General features: G+C 38.6%; 1 protein-coding gene across 3 annotated transcripts in view; it reads left to right on the plus strand.

The window, feature by feature from the left end:
* Window positions 1-18,262, plus strand: part of KITLG (KIT ligand) — a 90,354-nt gene that overhangs the window by 33,735 nt on the left and 38,357 nt on the right. For 2 of the 3 annotated variants that reach the window (XM_060112089.1, XM_060112090.1), the window contains exons 2-3: window positions 6,280-6,393; window positions 17,762-17,824. In XM_060112089.1, the coding sequence (XP_059968072.1) occupies window positions 6,280-6,393; window positions 17,762-17,824 (177 nt within the window). The remainder of the gene's footprint in view (window positions 1-6,279; window positions 6,394-17,761; window positions 17,825-18,262) is intronic. The other variant, XM_060112092.1, reaches the window with a different exon arrangement.

The raw sequence follows: 18,262 nt of genomic DNA on the forward strand, positions 1-18,262 counted from the left end.
TTTATTTCCATTTCTCTAGGAGGTGGGTCAAAAAGGATCTTGCTGTGATTTATGTCATAGAGTGTTCTGCCTATGTTTTCCTCTAAGAGTTTGATAGTTTCCGGCCTTACATTTAGGTCTTTAATCCATTTTGAGCTTATTTTTGTGTATGGTGTTAGGGAGTGATCTAATCTCATACTTTTACATGTCCCTGTCCAGTTTTCCCAGCACCACTTATTGAAGAGGCTGTCCTTTCTCCACTGTACATTCCTGCCTCCTTTATCAAAGATAAGGTGACCATATATGCGTGGGTTTATCTCTGGGCTTTCTATCCTGTTCCATTGATCTATCTTTCTGTTTTTGTGCCAGTCACCATAGTGTCTTGATTACTGTAGCTTTGTAGGATAGTCTGAAGTCAGGGAGTCTGATTTCTCCAGCTCCGTTTTTCGTTCTCAAGATTGCTTTGGCTATTCGGGGTCTTTTGCGTTTCCATACAAATTGTGAAGTTTTTTGTTCTAATTCTGTGAAAAATGCCAGTGGTAGTGTAATAGGGATTGCATTGAATCTGTAGATTGCTTTGGGTAGTAGAGTCATTTTCACAATGTTGATTCTTCTAATCCAAGAACATGGTATATCTCTCCATCTATTTGTATCATCTTTAATTTCTTTCATCAGTGTCTTATAATTTTCTTTTTCTTTTTTTTTTTTTTTGCTGTACGCGGGCCTCTCACTGCTGTGGCCTCTCCCGTTGCGGAGCACAGGCTCCGGACACACAGCGTCCGCGGCCATGGCTCGCGGGCCCAGCCGCTCCGCGGCATGTGGGATCTTCCGGGATCGGGGCACGAACCCGTGTCCCCTGCATCGGCAGGCGAACTCTCAACCACTGCGCCACCAGGGAAGCCCAGTGTCTTATAATTTTCTGCATACAGGTGTTTTGTCTCCTTAGGTAGGTTTATTCCTAGATATTTTATTCTTTTTGTTGCAATGGTAAATGGGAGTGTTTTCTTGATTTCACTTTCAGATTTTTCATCATTAGTGTATAGGAATGCCAGAGATTTCTGTATGCACTGGTTTTAATCACTCACCTCTCATGCTCTATTAAATCCACTCCTGCCTGGCCTTTCCCAAACTGCTTCAATAAAAATGCTCTTGTTAATGTCACCAATGACTATGCTGCTAAATCCAATGATCAGTTCTCAGTCCTCATCTTACTTGACCTATTGCGAGTATTTGATGTAGTTTCATAGTTTAACCTTCTCCTTAAGGTACTTTTACTTTTTCTTTTTTACTTTTTTTTTTAACTTGGGTTCTTCCTCCTCCTCTGGCTCCTCTCTCAGGCTCCTTTGTGTGTTCTAAATCTTTTGCCAGACCTCTTAAGGTTAGAGCACCATAGGATCCAGTTCTTTGTTCTTTTTTCTGATTGTACTCACTCCCTTGATCATCTCATCCACTCTTTTGCTTAAAATTCCATTTATATATCAAAAGCTGTCATATTTATATATCCAGCCCAAACTTCCCTCCTCAATCCAGATAGAAATATCCTGACCTAGTTTCAACACTAGGATGTCTCAAAACACATCTCAAACTGAGCACACTCAAAACTTAACTCCAGATCTGCCCCCCAAATCTTCTCTACCCCTCAGCCTTCCCCATATCACTTGATGGCAACACCATCCTTCCAGTTGCTCAGACCAGAATCCTTGGAGTTGTCTTTGACTCTCTCTCAAAACACTCTCCAACTGTCAGGAAATCCTATCGGCTCAATCTTCAGGAGGCATCCAGAATCTAACCACCTCTGGGCAATGCGCTGCTACGACCCTTTCTTGCTTGGATTATAACAATAGCCCCAAATTGGTCACTCTGTTTCTACCTATTGTTAGCCTAAAGTCACAGCAATTAAAGTGATCTCTTTTTTTTTGGAAATAATTTATATTTTTAGAGCAGTTCATAGCAAAATTAAGAGGAAGGTACAGAGATTTCCCCAGTGCCCCCTGCCCCCCACACATGCATGGCCTCCTCCGTTATCAACATCCCCACCAGGGTGGTGCATTTGTTGCAACTGAGGAACCTACCCTGACACATCTTAATCACCCAGAGCCCATAGTCTACACTAGTGTTTACTCTTGGTGTTGAACATTCTATGAGTTTAGACAAATGTATAATTACATGTATTCAGAATTATAGTATCATATAGAGTACTTTCACTGCCCTGAAAATCCTCTGTGCTCTATTCATCCCTTCCCCTCCAACCCCTGGCAACCACTGATCTTTTTACTGTTTCCATAGTTTTGCCTTTTCTAGAATGTCTTAGTAGTTGGAATCAAAACAGTGTATAGCCTTTTCAGATTGGCTTCTTCACTTAGTAATATGCATTTTTTCCCTCTATGTCTTTTTATGGCTTCATAGCTCATTTCTTTTTAGTGCTGAGTAAAAGTCCATTCCCCAGATATACCACAGTTTATTTAACTATTCACCTGCTGAAGGACATCCTGGTTGCTTCCAAATTTTGGCAATTTTGAATAAGCTGCTATAAAAATCAGTGTGCAAGTTTTTGTATAGACACACATTTTCACCTCTTTGGGATAGAACCAAGGAGCATGATTGCTGGATCATATGGTAAGAATATGTTCAGTTTTGTAAGAAACTTCTAAACAGTCTCTTTAAAAAAGTTTTAAATATGTCGTATCTCTCCTATGCTCAAAATCCTGCAATGAATCCCTTTTCATTCACCGTAAAAGTCAAAAGTCCAGGTGGGTATACAAGACCCTACATGATCTGGCCTCTCCATTCTCTCTGACATCATCATCTTCACTGCCCCCCTGGTTTCTTCTTGCTGTTCCTTAAATAAAGCAGATTCCTTAAATTAACCAGTATGCATTTATTTTATAATAATGGGGAAAAAAGATATACTTTCTAAAAGTTGTCAGGGTAGTGACATTCCAACTAAGTTTTTTTTCTTCTCCAAATGTTTGATAATGATAATATATTACTTTTATAATAAAATATCTTGAAAGATTCAATTGAAAACAACACAAAATAGACCTTAGGGCCTTTGCACTAGCTTCTCTGTCTATAATACTCTCCCACAGACATCTGCTTGGATAATTCCCTTAGCTCCATCTAATCTTTGATAAAACATTGCCTTCCCAATGCGGCCCCATCAGATATCAGCTCAGTAGTACACTTGGTGCTGCGTGAAGCCTCTGATGCATCGTGAGTGTGGTTGTCACCTTGAACCTTAGACCATGCTGCTAGTAGAGCAGAGTAGGCATTATAATCCTGATCCCCTTTAGTGTGATCTAATTTTTCTTTTTTCACAGCACACCTTTGACCTACTATATAATCTGGTTATTTATTATGTTCATTGGTTATGGTCTGCCTTCCCTCACTAGAAGTTAAATTTATGATGGCAGGAGTTCTTTTTTTTTTTTAACTAATATATCCCCAGCATCTAGAACAGTGCCTGGCACACAGTAGCACTAGGTGCTTAATAAATATTTGCTGAATGAATGAATAAGTGAACAAATATTTGTGTAGTTCTTCAGTGTCAGACATAAGACATGGCAAAGAGAAGTCAACAGAATTTCTGCCCTTATATTTCTTTTCTTTCGTCTAGTCTTATTGAGATATAATTGACATATACACTGTATAAGTTTAAGGTGTACAGCATAATTATTTGACTTGTATACATCATTCAGTGACTACCATATTAAGATTACCATATTAAGAACATCTGCCATCTCATATAGATTCAAAATCTATATAAATCCAAAAGAAATAGAAATGTTTTTCCTTGTGATGAGAACTCTTAGGATATACTCTCTTAACTTTCTTATGTAACGTACAGCAGTGTGAATTATATTGATCATGTTGTACATTATGTCCCTAGTACTTATTTATCTTATGACTGGAAGTTTGTACCTTTTGACCACCTTCCTCCAGTTCCCCCTCCCCCACCCCATGCCTTTATATTTCTTAGAGCCTAGAATATGAATATGGTTATTAGTGAGATTGGCCATTTACAGAGGTCCTTAGGGAGGATTCCAAAATCATATCATGGAAGAGGATCTTGGAGAAATATATTTCAAGGGAGGGTTAGGTCTTAGCAATGACAGTATGAAAGAAAGCTTGAGTTTAAGCAATTATACTTACATACATGAAGGGATATTAGAGGATATTTTATGTGTTGGGGTTGTCCAAAAAGAAGAATCCCCCAAACAAATCATTTACACAATTCAGTTTTCATTTTGATCCAAGGGAGATGATGCTATGAAGAGTGGGACCCCACCATGCTCAAAGTAGCCTTAAACAAAATTAAGCAAGATTACTGCTAAAATACGTAGATTACAGTGGTAAAACAATAAAAGGGTTTTAGTTTTGTTTCGAAGCCACTATTATCTATGTAGGTAGCATTGTAGTCTTAGAAATTTTAGTAAATGATAATTATAATTTGTCCCAGTGTAATATCTATTTAGCTTGCAGATATTAATTGAAAATAATAATCCAGTTCCATATAATACATGGATGGTTACATAATAAATAGGAAAGATTTCTAGCCATGTGCAGATGGGCCTTTGTTTAATTTTAAGATGCCATAGATGAATGTTAACTCTTAAAAGAACTCTCACATTTTAAAATACCTTCACATCTCCATGTTTTGCTCATGCTGTTTATTTTTCCTGGAATACTTGTCCTTTCCTTGTCAACTCTTGCAAACTTTTTTTTTTTAACATCTTTATTGGAGTATAATTGCTTTACAATGGTGTGTTAGTTTCTGCTTTATAACAAAGTGAATCCGTTATACATATACATATGTTCCCATATCTCTTCCCTCTTGTGTCTCCCTCCCTCCCACCCTCCCTATCCCACCCAGCTAGGTGGTCACAAAGCACCGAGCTGATCTCCCTGTGCTATGTGGCTGCTTCCCACTAGCTATCTACCTTACGTTTGGTAGTGGCTAGGCCCGTGAGCCATGGCCGCTGGGCCTGCGCTTCCGGAGTCTGTGCTCCACAACGGGAGAGGCCACAACAGTGAGAGGCCCGGGTACCACAAAAAAAAAAAAAAAAAAAAAAAAAAAAAAAAAAAAGTGACTCTGGCTGGATTTGAGGACAAAAGAATAGTTTTCGACATATATAGGCAAACTCTTCTTTTGTCCTCAAATCCAGCCAGAATCACATTTTCTCTCTGGCTTTTCTTGGCATTGTCTTTCTGCCACGAATTCTCTCCCTTAAGGTCAACGGATTAATTTTTTCCTCCTCTGAGTTCCCAAAGCATTTATCACAGGGTGTGGGTGTCACTTACTTACCTGCATCTGTATTTCAATGGTGTCTTATCACCTTTGTTTCTCTAGTGACTGGCTCAGTCCCTGTCTCATAATACAGGCTCAATAAACAGGTATCAAATTTGAAGCATTACACTCTTTTTTTTTTTACCTTGGTCACTGATTCATCCAGCAAATATTTATTAAGAGCTTTTTATATTCAAGGTTCTGCTATGTGTTGTAAAGATACTGAAGAAAATAAATAGATGCCCAGATTTTTAAAAACATAAAATATAGTGTAAAAGAAAAAATAAACCATGCACAAAGGTAACTATTTTACATATTTGAAAGAGTTATTTTCAAAGAGAGGTGTCTTGGGGGGCGTGTGAGTGTGGGTTCATGCTAGGATTCAAGAATGTCTTCCCATTGACTAAGAAAATATTTTTCCTTACTAAATGGCTGAAAAGCTGTGATTCAAAACAACGATTCTTTTGATGTCTCACAAATTAGGTTAAATTCTGTCCTATATCTAAATCTCTCTCTCTCCCCCTCACTTTAACTGGGTGTACTATTAGATTATTGGATTAAAGCACTGCTCAGGGTTTTGCTGCTACTTGCCAAACAGTCTACATTTAAAGTAGAGAAAGTTTCTTTTGGTGCCTTCAGGTATGAATTTTATGCATTCCCTAGTTTTTAGAAAACACCTTAAGTGATAAATCCTTCACATGTTGCTACAAGTTCATTCCTAATTGCCATTGGGGAATTGCCCGTAGAAAGCTTTTGACAAAAGTTAACAATACTGTCATTGAAATGAAAAATCCAAACCATATTTTAACAGAAAATTTTTTAAAAATTTGGTCAGCATAGTTTGAATGCTCAGCATTGAATTGCATCTAATTGTATTTAAGCCAGTAGCGTTAAAAAAAAAAAAAAAGTAGATTCCCTTTTCCACATTAAGGCAGAAGATGTTAATTGTTAATAGTTTTAGTGACTACAGATTTTCACTGATGATCACCAGCATTTTTTCTGTTTTCATTTAGACTTGGATTATCACTTGCATTTATCTTCAACTGCTACTGTTTAATCCTCTCGTCAAAACTCAAGGGATCTGCAGGAACCGTGTGACTGATGATGTGAAAGACGTTACAAAATTGGTAAGTAAGGAATGCTTTCAATTGCTGTGACTCTTTTTCTTGTACTTTTTGAAAAATATTTCCTTTTTTCTTGCCCCAAATTAGTATTTTTCGAAGACCAGGAGAGAAGTCACTGAGTTATTCTAAAGAGTTTGTAGAGAGCAGGTAGGGAGATATTTAAGGTCATGGAGCATCTCGTTGGTAAAGTTGGCCTGTTACACCCCACGGAAGTGGCTTTGTTTCTTTGCTGGTCTTTTCATCTCCTTCACAGGCAGTGAAGGACACTGGCGAGTTCTCTGTGTGCTGATACGCCAGCACTAGCTTGTTCCCCATGATCTCTTAAAAGTGTTTTATTTCCCTTCCACATGTCTTCCTACTCTTCTCTAACGAGCCTAACAGAAGATCTGAGATGGTCTTTCTCCCCTTTCCAACAGCTTGAAGACCCTGTCACACGCGGGTGGGTGTTTGTTCCCTCAGTAAACACAGTTGGAGTCATTTTTGGCCAAATGTTGACCAGATTCATCTCCCACATCCATCACATTGGAACTCTTCCCTCAGGAAAAGCCGTTTTACACTGGTGCCCCTTGGTCACTGCCGGCTTCGTGCCATGCTTCTCTTAAGATGCAAACCACAGAGACGGAGAGCATAACACAGCATCTGAAATGCCTTCCTCCCAACTCTCATGATCTAGCGGTGATTGTACATGCTCACTTGAGCTATAGTGTGTGCTTTCAAGATGAACAAAGGTTGAGAAGCAGTTTTCTAAGTTCCTGGTTCAAAAGAGCCAAATGGCCCTCAGTTATTTGAATATTGTCTAGGGAACAGATGTGATGTGAGAATAGGAAAGAAATGAGGAATGTAGTATGTAGAAAGAAAGAAAAGTATATTTTTTGAGATATTTATCTTCCCTATTTTGATATGCATTTCCTGGTTTATATGTTTTATTTTGGGTTCATAGCCAAACTCCAAAACAGAGTTTAATGCTACGATCTGAGTCTTGCTGGCTTAGTCTCAATGCAGAATTAAGAATACACACACACACACACACACACACACACACACACACACACACACACACACACACACACACACACACACACACACACACACACACACACACACACACACACACACACACACACACACACACCCCATGCAGATTTCTTTGGATACTTACAAAGTCCAGGTTTAAAAAAATTCTCTGGTGCAGTGCCTGAAGATGTATCACCATGTTTTATTTGAGGAGCTGGTGACCAAAGCAATGCAACATTTGCCTACTATATGCCCAGCTAGGTATAAGGATGGGGGTGGGGTGATGAAGTACTTTTTTCAAAACATGTATCATGATCCTTTCCCTCAAGCTGCATGTTAGTTTGTGAACCAAGAAACTATATTAAAAAGAAAATGTTTATATTCGAAATTTGGTATCAATAGAAGGCACTCATGAAATGTTTGTTCGATGAAGTAAGGATGTGTACCACTGTGCAGCATCATAATCACCTGTGGGGCTTACGAAAATCATAGGTGTCTGGGCCCCACTGATTCAGCAGGTCTGAAGGCATCTACATTTATAGACATTCCTTGAAGGAGGTTTAAGAACCAGTGCTCTAGATGGTCTATTCTGTCACAGTTTAGAGACCAAAATATTGTGACCTTGATTTAATCTCATTTCTTACTATGAGTAGTTTTATCTATGTTGTATGGATTTATATAAATGTTAGATTAATACAAGGCTTAAAGTAGGCCACAACTGGGAAATTACAGCTCTCATGGGGCTGCTGGTTGAACCATGGAGCTAAGATGAGCAGGGGAGGTCTGAAGTGGTCCTAGGTGTCCAGTTTCAAATATGTGGGCAAGGAGTCATAGATGGAAGGTGATGGTATATCTGACCACACGCTGAGCATGTCCAAAATTAAAATGCTATTTAAGAAAAATTACTTATAGTCATTATTTTTTACTGTTTGAGGAATGCTACTTAATGAGCACCACTTCCTGTGAAATGTCAAACCGATATTTTCAAGTGGCATAAGTAGGTATTATAAGCACCTTCCAAGATTTTCCACTCTTGTCTTTGACCATCTGCATATTTTCAGTCTGTTACCTATCAGTTGATACAGTGAAAAATGGCAGGAAGCATGGAGAAAGAAGTGCCTGGGAAGAGATACTTATTAACACTAAAATATAATTCCTTCCCCCAAGGGCAAATGTAAAAAATCATTAAACTGAAAAAAGTCTTTCTGTCAACCCTCGAGCACCTGACTCAGAGGGGAACTTTTTAATTTCAAGAGTTGATCTAAATGAAATTAGTGTGTTTACTTTGGATTATCGGGGGGAAAAAATCAAGTTAGTAACAAAAAAGGACTTAGAAGATCACTTCTAACTGAATAAAGACCTACTTAATGCCCAGCCAGTATTTCATAGAGTAGGACACTGAAAGATATAAAATAATCCCTGGTCTCAGAGTGTTTATAATCTAGTTTGGGAGCTAACCCATCTCTATGAATATATGAGTGCATATCACTCAGTCTGCAATAACCACACATAAATGGATACCATTTGAAAGATTTTCTGGTATAGCGTGGGACCCAACCTATGCTAATTTATTGGTTCAAAGAATGGATTTTAGAAGCTGGCACACTTGCTCTTTGACCTTAGATAAGTAACTACGTTTCTAAATCTCAGTTCTTACTTACCATTTTTTAGTGTAGATTAAATACGAGAATGTATATATAAATTTTTTACCACAGTTATTATCACATAATCTCTCTGTGCCTCAGTTTCCTCATCAGTGTAATAGATTAACAGTACAGTTGACCTTTGAACAACACGGGGGTTAACAGTGGAACATCATTCTCACAGCTTGTAGTTGGCCCTCTCTATACAAGCTTCCTGCCTAGCTGTGGTTCTGCATCTGCAGATCCAACCGACCATGGATCATGTAGTACTGCCATACTTAACTGTTAAAAAAAAAAAAAAAAAATGGGTATGAGTAGACCCATGTAGTTCAAACCCATGTTGTTCAAGGGTCAACTGTACTTAACCTCATAGAGTAACTTTAAAGATTAAATAAGTGAATAGAACAGTGCTAGGAACATAGCAAGTGCCTGCTAAATACTGTCTGTCAATAATGGTAGTGGTGGCATTTGTGGGGTCATAGGATACTGGAGTCGGAAGGGAATTTAGAAACAATCTAGACAAAGTACTTCAGAAAGAGGAAAACTGAGACCCAAGAGTGGTGAAGCCCAGCTCCTGGTCCCATTACCTGTGCTGTGTCTTCTAGGACAGTGGTTTTCAAACTGGCTTCAAGAGCCCACCTTGCCTCCCTGCTTTTATTATTTATGTGTCTGGGTTTCTAAATAAGACTTGGCTTGAAAAAACAATTGAGCTTATGAAAAAATGTTTGCAAGCCACTGCTTTAAATCAGCGTTTGTGGGATATCATTTGAGAACCATCCAGTCACAATCTCTTAGGGTACGTGTTAAAAGTATAGCTATCAGGGCCCTGCTTCAGAAATACGGAATCACAGCTTGTGGAGATGAGATGTAGGAATGTTAATGTTTCTGACTAATATGCCAGGTGATAGTTATTTGCATAGAAGTGGCAGGACCGCTTAGGCCATAATACTTACAATATTGGGTTGTTTCCATGTCTGAAAAGAAGCTGTGTTCTCATCCTTAGCCTAAAACTCATTAATTTCACTAATTCAAGCAGCAACATGAGTGACTTTTGAGTTTTATGGATATAGATCATCACAGCCTCTCTCTAGAGAACAGTGGGGCAAAAAAGCATCTTCAAGAGTAGGTCAGGCTTACCGGGGTGTTTGAATACCAGCTCTGCTATTACCCAGCTGTGTGACCTTGGACAAATAAGTCCCTGGACCTTTCTGGGATTCCACTTCTGGTTTTGAAAATGAGGAACTAGAACATGATCAATACTTAGTTCTTAATCTAGGATTCATAAACTTTGACATTCTTGCAAATGGAACTCTTAGTTATGCCTACGTGTGCCTTATGTGTGTTTCTAAGAAGAGCATGTATAACTTTCATCTGCTTCCCAGAGACGTCTGTGACACCCAAAAAGATAAGAACTGCTAAATCCGATAACTTGGGAGACCCTTTTTAGCTCTGAGATTCTTTTATTCCACGGAGATACTTTTTTAGGTTGTACCTTTTGGAAAGATTCAGTTATGCCTTGACAAAAGGAGGTTATATCGAACAAGAGGATCTGGTTTCTTTGCAGACATAACTTTGGTATCTTTTATTAGAGAAAAAGAAAGTGGGTTGAGAGTACCCTTTGGCCTTGTTTTTCATAGTAATTTCTTCAGCTGAAATCATTCCTTTTCCCATTCTACCAGTTCTTCCTTTGCTTTAGGTGGCACCTTGCACTGTGCCCACAAACATTAACTTTGTTTGCTTGGGGTGATTCTCATGTCACAGAAGCACACGATTTATGACTTTACTGTCATTTTCTTTTAAACTTCTTATTGGACACTTTGTACTGCGCCTGCAATCCCCATGGTTTTCATTTGAAATCCTTCTGGCATGTTTACTCAGCATAATAGTTCATCTATTTACAGAACGTTTTGCTTTGTTTCCAAAAAATGTTGCAGGACTTGTTTTAAATGGCAAACTCAGACCTACCTAAAGAAAGGGTCAAGTATCTGGGAAGGGGATGAATGAAACTCTAAAAACTTGTATCTATGGGATGGTTCAGCTGTAGCTTTCAATGATTGTTAAGTGTTAATATAAGGAGGAATCCACATATTGAAATAGTTCAAATTAATTTTTCCTTTTGTTCTTCCTGCTTTCCTTTCATTTGTGATATTTTTTCCTTCATTTGGGGGAATTTAATTGAATATGACTTTGTTGCTTTTTTAAAAACCTTTTTATCTTTAACTATCTATTGAGTAATTACTTGTCTTCCTCAAAATGTTTAAGGCAGGTTGCTGTCCCAGCCCCATCTTGTAAAGGTGAAATTACTCTGTCTTTTCAAGCTCAGTCTACAAATCAGTAGAGTAGAATTAAAAGTCAAGAATTCGTGGTTTTCCGGGTTTTGAAGTAGGCACTTATTTTAAGTAGATTATATTAATACATGACTCTTAGAGTTTAAAATAATAGAAGATTATAAAAATATAGTTAGATAACAAATTTCACACTTTGAATGGACAGTTTTGAATGATGCGGAATTTTTATTCTTCTTCAAATACGATGTTCTTTGGATAGAATTACCACTGCCTTAAAATGGAAGATTGGAGTCTCTGAGACTTCCCATTTCTAGGTGAACTCTGAGTTTTATTAAGCATACCTTCTCTTTAAAAGCAGAGGTCTCACATAATTTTGTTTGACCCTTGGAGAACCATGGTTTGATAGCTGGAGAGTTTTTAAAGTTTATTTTGATTAGTTTGCAATATTTAGCATTTAAATTTCTGCTTCTGTGGTCAGTAGAAAATTTTTTTCTCTGTTTTAAGCTAAATTTAGGACTTATAGTATGCAAAGAAAGGACAGCAGCGTATTAGAAATAATAGGCTCCTGCTCCTTGACTTTTTAAAGTAATCATTATTGTGTGAGTATCCAGGTACCATGCAAAGCACTTTGTATGGATTCTCTCTTTTAGTCATCACAGCCCTAGGAGGTAATTATTTTTACCAACAGCTTATTGATTAGGAAGCTGAGGCCTGGTGATGGTTAGTAACCTGACAATCCTCACCTGGAAATAGGGAGCTGAATAGAGGTTTGAACCCCTAACTGCCCATCTCTAGAGCATAAGAACCCAGTTCATAATTCATGATATTTTAACTTAAGATGTCAATATCAACTGCAATTTAAGAATTAGCATTCTATCCTCTTGAATTTTATTACCTAGGTAGGAGTCACCTTATCTTATGATTAGGAAACAGTCATATTATAGAAGTTCAATTAGTACTACTTAATTGGAATCCACATTATAAGGTGTGTCTATGAAATAAACCAAAAATGTTTTTAATCTCTTCTATCTGAAAGGAGAATGAGGGTCATCTAACTTCATTTAGATATTCTTCACTGAGAAAATATGACCCAGAAAAGTCTTTGAGTTGTCATGTTAATATTTTCTAAATCACTAATTGAGTTGTTATTAAAGGGAAAAAAAGGGTAATTAACCTGGTTAGTTAGATTTTTAGTCAATACTAACAAGAGATGGCTTATAAGGAGAAATAAAAAGACAAAAAGCTGGGACTTCCCGGGGAAGATCCCACACGCTGCGGAGCAACTAAGCCCGTGCGCCACAACTACTGAGCCTGTGCTCTAGAGCCCGTGAGCCACAACTACTGAAGCCCGCGTGCCTCCAGCCCATGCTCCGCAGCAAGAGAAGCCACCGCAATGAGAAGCCCCCGCACCGCAATGAAGAGTAGCCCCTGCTCGCCACAACTAGAGAAAGCATGCGTGGAGCAATGAAGACCCAATGCAGCCAAATAAATAAATAAATTTTTTTTAAAAAGGCAAAAATCTTTGTCCTGTGTTATTTCTGAAGACTGAACCACCAGCATTACACTGAGCTGCTGCAGGAGTGAACTGGGATATTTAAAATATAAACGTAGAAGGTTAGGTTTTTTGCTCTACAGCAGTGATTCTTAAACTTCTCTGGGTCTCCCAACACTCTGAAAACTGGACTCTTTCCTCAGAAAGGTTCACATATGTGCAACATTTTATGTAGTGTCAAGGGAATCATGAGTTATTACTACTGTATTTTGATTCTTATCTGGAACTTGGGAGAAACAACTGAGACAAGTGTGTCTCACTAAAGATGTCCAAGAAGCCACTGATTTCATGAGACTTAGAGACCTCAATGCTATTTGAATCATGAAATCCAAAGATTTTAGATTAAGTGATCTAGAGAGGGAATTAAATGATCTGACTTTGAGTTCTTTTTCTCCTGAGTCCAAATACCTGCAGGGTATGGTAGGCAGCCAGTGCCTGTTTGGCTTGCAAAGACTTTTTCTTGGCTGAGTTTCCAGCATTTCTACATGCCATTCTCATATACATTTTACCTCCTCATGTCACTGAGTATGGTCAGTCCTTAAGACATCCAAAAAAAGATAACAAATGGGCCCATCTAGTAGTAGAGTCAGCCCATCACAAAGTGACTTGTTTTTGCAGTTTTATGCATTTCATGATCTGGCACAGTACTTAATCCTCACACTCCACACCACAAAGTTCATTGGACCTTTGGAATAATTGGACCTTTGGTAAATTTTCCACCAGTTAGGTTCTATTTTATTTTATTTTTTGCCCTGAACATATTTTACGAGAATAGATTGGTTTTTTTAAAAATCTGTAGCCTTGGTTATGTATCCATTTTACCCTATCAACAGTATGCTTCCCTGGAATCTAAACCACGTCTCTGCTTTTTCAGCTTCCGGTCTCTGTATAAATATTTAATGCATATTCAGTACTTTCCTAGTGGTGTTCTAAACTGGCCCCAGTCTCTATTCTCTCCTTGCTCCAATCCATCCCTCCAAACTCACCTTCCTAATTTTTTTTTTTTTTAAGAAGATGTTGGGGGTAAGAGTATATTAATTAATTTATTTTTTGCTATGTTGCATCTTCGTTTCTGTGTGAGGGCTTTCCCTAGTTGTGGCAAGCGGGGGCCACTCTTCATCGCGCTGCGTGGGCCTCTCACTATTGCGGCCTCTCTTGTTGCGGAGCACAGGCTCCAGATGCGCAGCCTCAGTAGTTGTGGCTCACGGGCCTAGTTGCTCCGCGGCATGTGGGATCCTCCCAGGCCAGGGCTCGAACCCGTGTCCCCTGCATTAGCAGGCAGATTCTCAACCACTGCGCCACCAGGGAAGCCCCCACCTTCCTAAACTGACGGTTATGTTCCCTTCCGGCTTAAACACCTGCAGTGTAGCACCACTGCTGAATTCCAGGAGAAAGGTAAATCAGACGGAATTTTTCATAGTTATCTACTTCACCCTCTTCATCTTACAGATGGTCCCACTGGTCCTGCTGAACCTCACTGCCTCCCTCTTGACCTCCTTGGCCCGACATTCAGGTCCCTCACTGATCATGGCTTTCCCAGGGTATTTCTTACCTCCTACCTGCTAGAGCCTGAATGATCTGTCCCTGGTCTCCCATGTCTTTGTCTTTGCATATAACCCTATACCTAGAATGTCCCACTCCCTTGCAATTAATAATAAACACTCGTACTCATTCACACACCATGCTCAAGCACTGAGTATTTTAAACAAGTTATGTAATCCTTGTTTAGTCTTAATAAATCCACTAGCTCGATTCTATGATTCCCATTTTACACACGTGGAAATTGAGGCTAAAGAAGATTAAGTAGTTTGCCCAAGATCTCTGAGTTAGCACGTGGCAGGACATGGATCCAACCTGAGCAGTGTGTCTCCGGGACCTGTGCTGTGAGCCCTACATCAAACTAACTGCCTCGAAGGAACAGCTTATCTTCCTAGTTCTAGGTCAGAGGCTCCCTCTACTCTTATCAAATTTCCACAGTGCTCAATATACATAAGAGAAACCGAATTTATTACAAGGTTATCTGTGCTTTCTGAATGCTATTTAACATACTATAAATGCTTGGAAAGTCATATAATAATTCATGAAGCAGCCATAAAAATATACAACTTGACTTCCTAATTTCTCTTCCAAATGTAATTGGAAACAAACCAATGCAAGCCAAGAAAGTAATAATGCGGAGACTGATCTGTAGATAACTGTGCTGAGACCAGCACACAAAGCCAAGATTTGTATCCTTACCTCCAATAGGTACTCCTGATGACGGTGACCTTGGGATGCCAGTTAACCTCTCTGTGTTTTCTTCTGTGAAATAGGCTTAATAACACATATCTCTGGGGTCGTGATAGAGACTGTGTATGAAAACTTAAATTGTAAAGCATTTTCCAAAAATAGTATTACTTTTCAGTTCCACCAGAAATATCAGTAAATCAGTTTAATGCAGAAGTTATTATTATATACCCCCCAAGTGGTAAGGTGTGGAGATTTCAGTGTGTTGGTCAGAGAACTTCTTGTAAGGTTTCTTTGACTTCTTTGCACCAATTTTTACATATAGATTACTAATAAGACAGAATTGGCCAGCATATTGCTTACATTTTTTCTGGACTTTCAGCGCATACTCAGATCCTAAGTTATCTGAATACTAGTTTGGTCAATTCTATATTTATTTTCTGATAATGTAAATTGTGCTTAAGGACGGCTAGATTGTCAAGCAGCTTGTGTTCAGAACACCTGCCGCTTCTTGCCATGTTTCTCCATCTGGAATGACTTTCATTTACATGGTTTGTTCATAACAAAACAGAATGTTGCTGCTCATTCTGATTCCAGCTTTTAGGTCAGCTATGTCTTCCACTGGGGCTTACATAAAATAACAAGGTCCTTTTGCTTTTCAAAAATGGGGATGAAGATCCACAAGACAAAAGATATTAGGGAAGCATGGTGGGAAGTTTGACCAAGAGGAAGAAAGTTAAATGTAAAGAGTAAGAGAGTCACCCCGAAATTAAAGATAAAAAAATGCCACCTTCTGTGGCAGCCCAGATGTGTTTTCAGTAAGCAGCAAGGACTTTACTGTTTTATTGGGGGTGGCATGAGGAGGGTTGATGGTGAGCCTCACAAGTGGAAAATATCTAGGACAAGTGTGCAGAGAGTAGATCGATGAAAATATGTAGTTGAGCTAAGAGGCAAGGGAGGCTCTGCTGTCAGAGACCTGAGTTCTAGTCCAGACTTAACACGTAGTAATCGTGTGACCTTAGTCAAGTTTCTTGACCTCTTTGAGCCTTAAGTTCTTCATTCATTAAATAGAGATACTATGTGAAAGGGATTCTGAGGCTTGGATGTGATCATGCAACATAAGCCCTTGATAAGCACAGTGCCAGCACATCATAAATATTTGGTAAGTGTTAGGCTGGAGGCTCAGATGAGTGGGAGATGGTACCATTGGAAGTAGAATGGTAGCATGCACAGTGGGATCAGCTACTTCCTTGGCTCCCCTCTGACTGCTTATGCCTTTAACTAGATTCTTTTCTCACCAAATTGTTCTCAGATTCCAGAAGCTATCGGCAAAGCCAAGAAGAAACCACATGGATTGTGTTTTGGGAGGCTTGTCAGAGATGACCTAGTCTGGCAAACATGCACAACATCCCAGCTTACTATGGGGAATAGTAATGATTTTAGAGACAGGCTAAAGGGGAAAATGAGTCCACCAAGGCAAGATAGACCCATTGAGGATATAATAAAGCAAAACCACTTTTTAAATATTGTATATTGTTTTAAGACTCAATGGGCTAACTCAGTTTATACGTATTATAAACGGGCCATATGATACAGATGGAAATTTTATCTGTGCTAGAAGGGTGAGATGTAAGAGGTGGTACTATATGTAGAAAAGGAGACAAGTGAACCTAGAACTCTGTAAGTTACCAGGCTGTGTGCCTTGGAAGTCAGCTGCCAGTATAGCTCTCAGTGAAGAATATGGATTGATTGGCACATTCACTCATCTCAGCTCATAAATGGACTCTCAGACATGGGTACTTTTATCCCCACTTTACAGATGAGAGAAACCAAAGTACAGTTTAGATTTGTTCCAAATTCCCTGGTTCTAAATCAGGTGCTTGTTCAACTTATGCCACAGTGACTGGTGGAAATGGGTTAGATAGTCTTTGAAAGCCTTTAACAGAAGCTAGGTAAACACTTGAGCCATCTCAAACGTTCAGCACCCACTGAGTGGATTAAGTTATATCACAGAACTGAATCTTTCTAAATTATAATTAAGTGATAAAGCATCTGCCACTCATAAGTATCATTGATCTTTTGAAATTTTGCAGACATTTTTTTCTAGGATCAACGTAGAACAGTAGTTCTCCAACTTGAGCGTACATCAGAGTCACCTGGAGGACTTGTTACATAAGATTCAGTAGGTCTGGTGTGGCCCACGACTGCGTTTCTACAGATTCCCTGGTGACGTTGACATATCACTTGGTAAACCACTTAAAAGAAAAATGTACTGTGTTACTGATCCTTTGGAGGGACAAATAGGAATATAATCCTAGAGGGAAATTTCAAGACCACAGATGGAAATTGAAATTCAAATCATATTTCCAAAACTCAGTAGATTATCCTTAGCCACCCATAACTGAATTTGGAGGAAAAAAGATTTGTATTATCACTTTATTTCTGGAGAGTGCCTTTGATTGCAAAGGGAAATCAAGAATGAAAAATCACTATATATGTAAATATTGAAATTCAGTAGTAACTAAAAGCATAATAGGTTTGTAGGTGTTTTTCTCCAAACCACTAAAAACAATATGACTGATATGTATGGATTTTCTTACAGATATTTTTTCCTTTTTTTTTTTTTTTTTTTTTTTTGGTCTCTGTAGGTGGCAAATCTTCCAAAAGACTATAAGATAACCCTCAAATATGTCCCCGGGATGGACGTTTTGGTATGTAAACCGTACGTTTCTGGATTTCATTTTGGTAGCTGACAAAAGAGATGGGATCATTCATATTGAGATAGGAAATTATCTGCCATTTAGGAGTTTGCTAATTGTCAGAATTTGAAGAAGTTATCTTTGGAGTTTGACTTACATATCTTTTTTCCCTCAGGCAACTGCTAAACTTTAGTTTTGGATGAGCATTTCAGCACATGTGTCTTACACCTGTACTCCCAAAGTAAATAAGATCACCTTCCTTAGAGCTAGCCATTGATTTCTCTCTTTCCTTCAGTCTTCCCCCAAAAAAGGCTTGAGTGTAAAATTATTTAAATTACTTTCATACCTGAAAAGGTCCTATATAAGTCTCCTATTTAATTTGAGTTAATTTGAGAACCCAAAATGTTTTATCTCTGAATTTATTTGCAATGTGATTGATTCTTAAAACCT

This window comes from Mesoplodon densirostris, chromosome 11, assembly GCF_025265405.1.
Source record: "Mesoplodon densirostris isolate mMesDen1 chromosome 11, mMesDen1 primary haplotype, whole genome shotgun sequence".
NCBI classification, from domain to species: domain Eukaryota; kingdom Metazoa; phylum Chordata; class Mammalia; order Artiodactyla; family Ziphiidae; genus Mesoplodon; species Mesoplodon densirostris.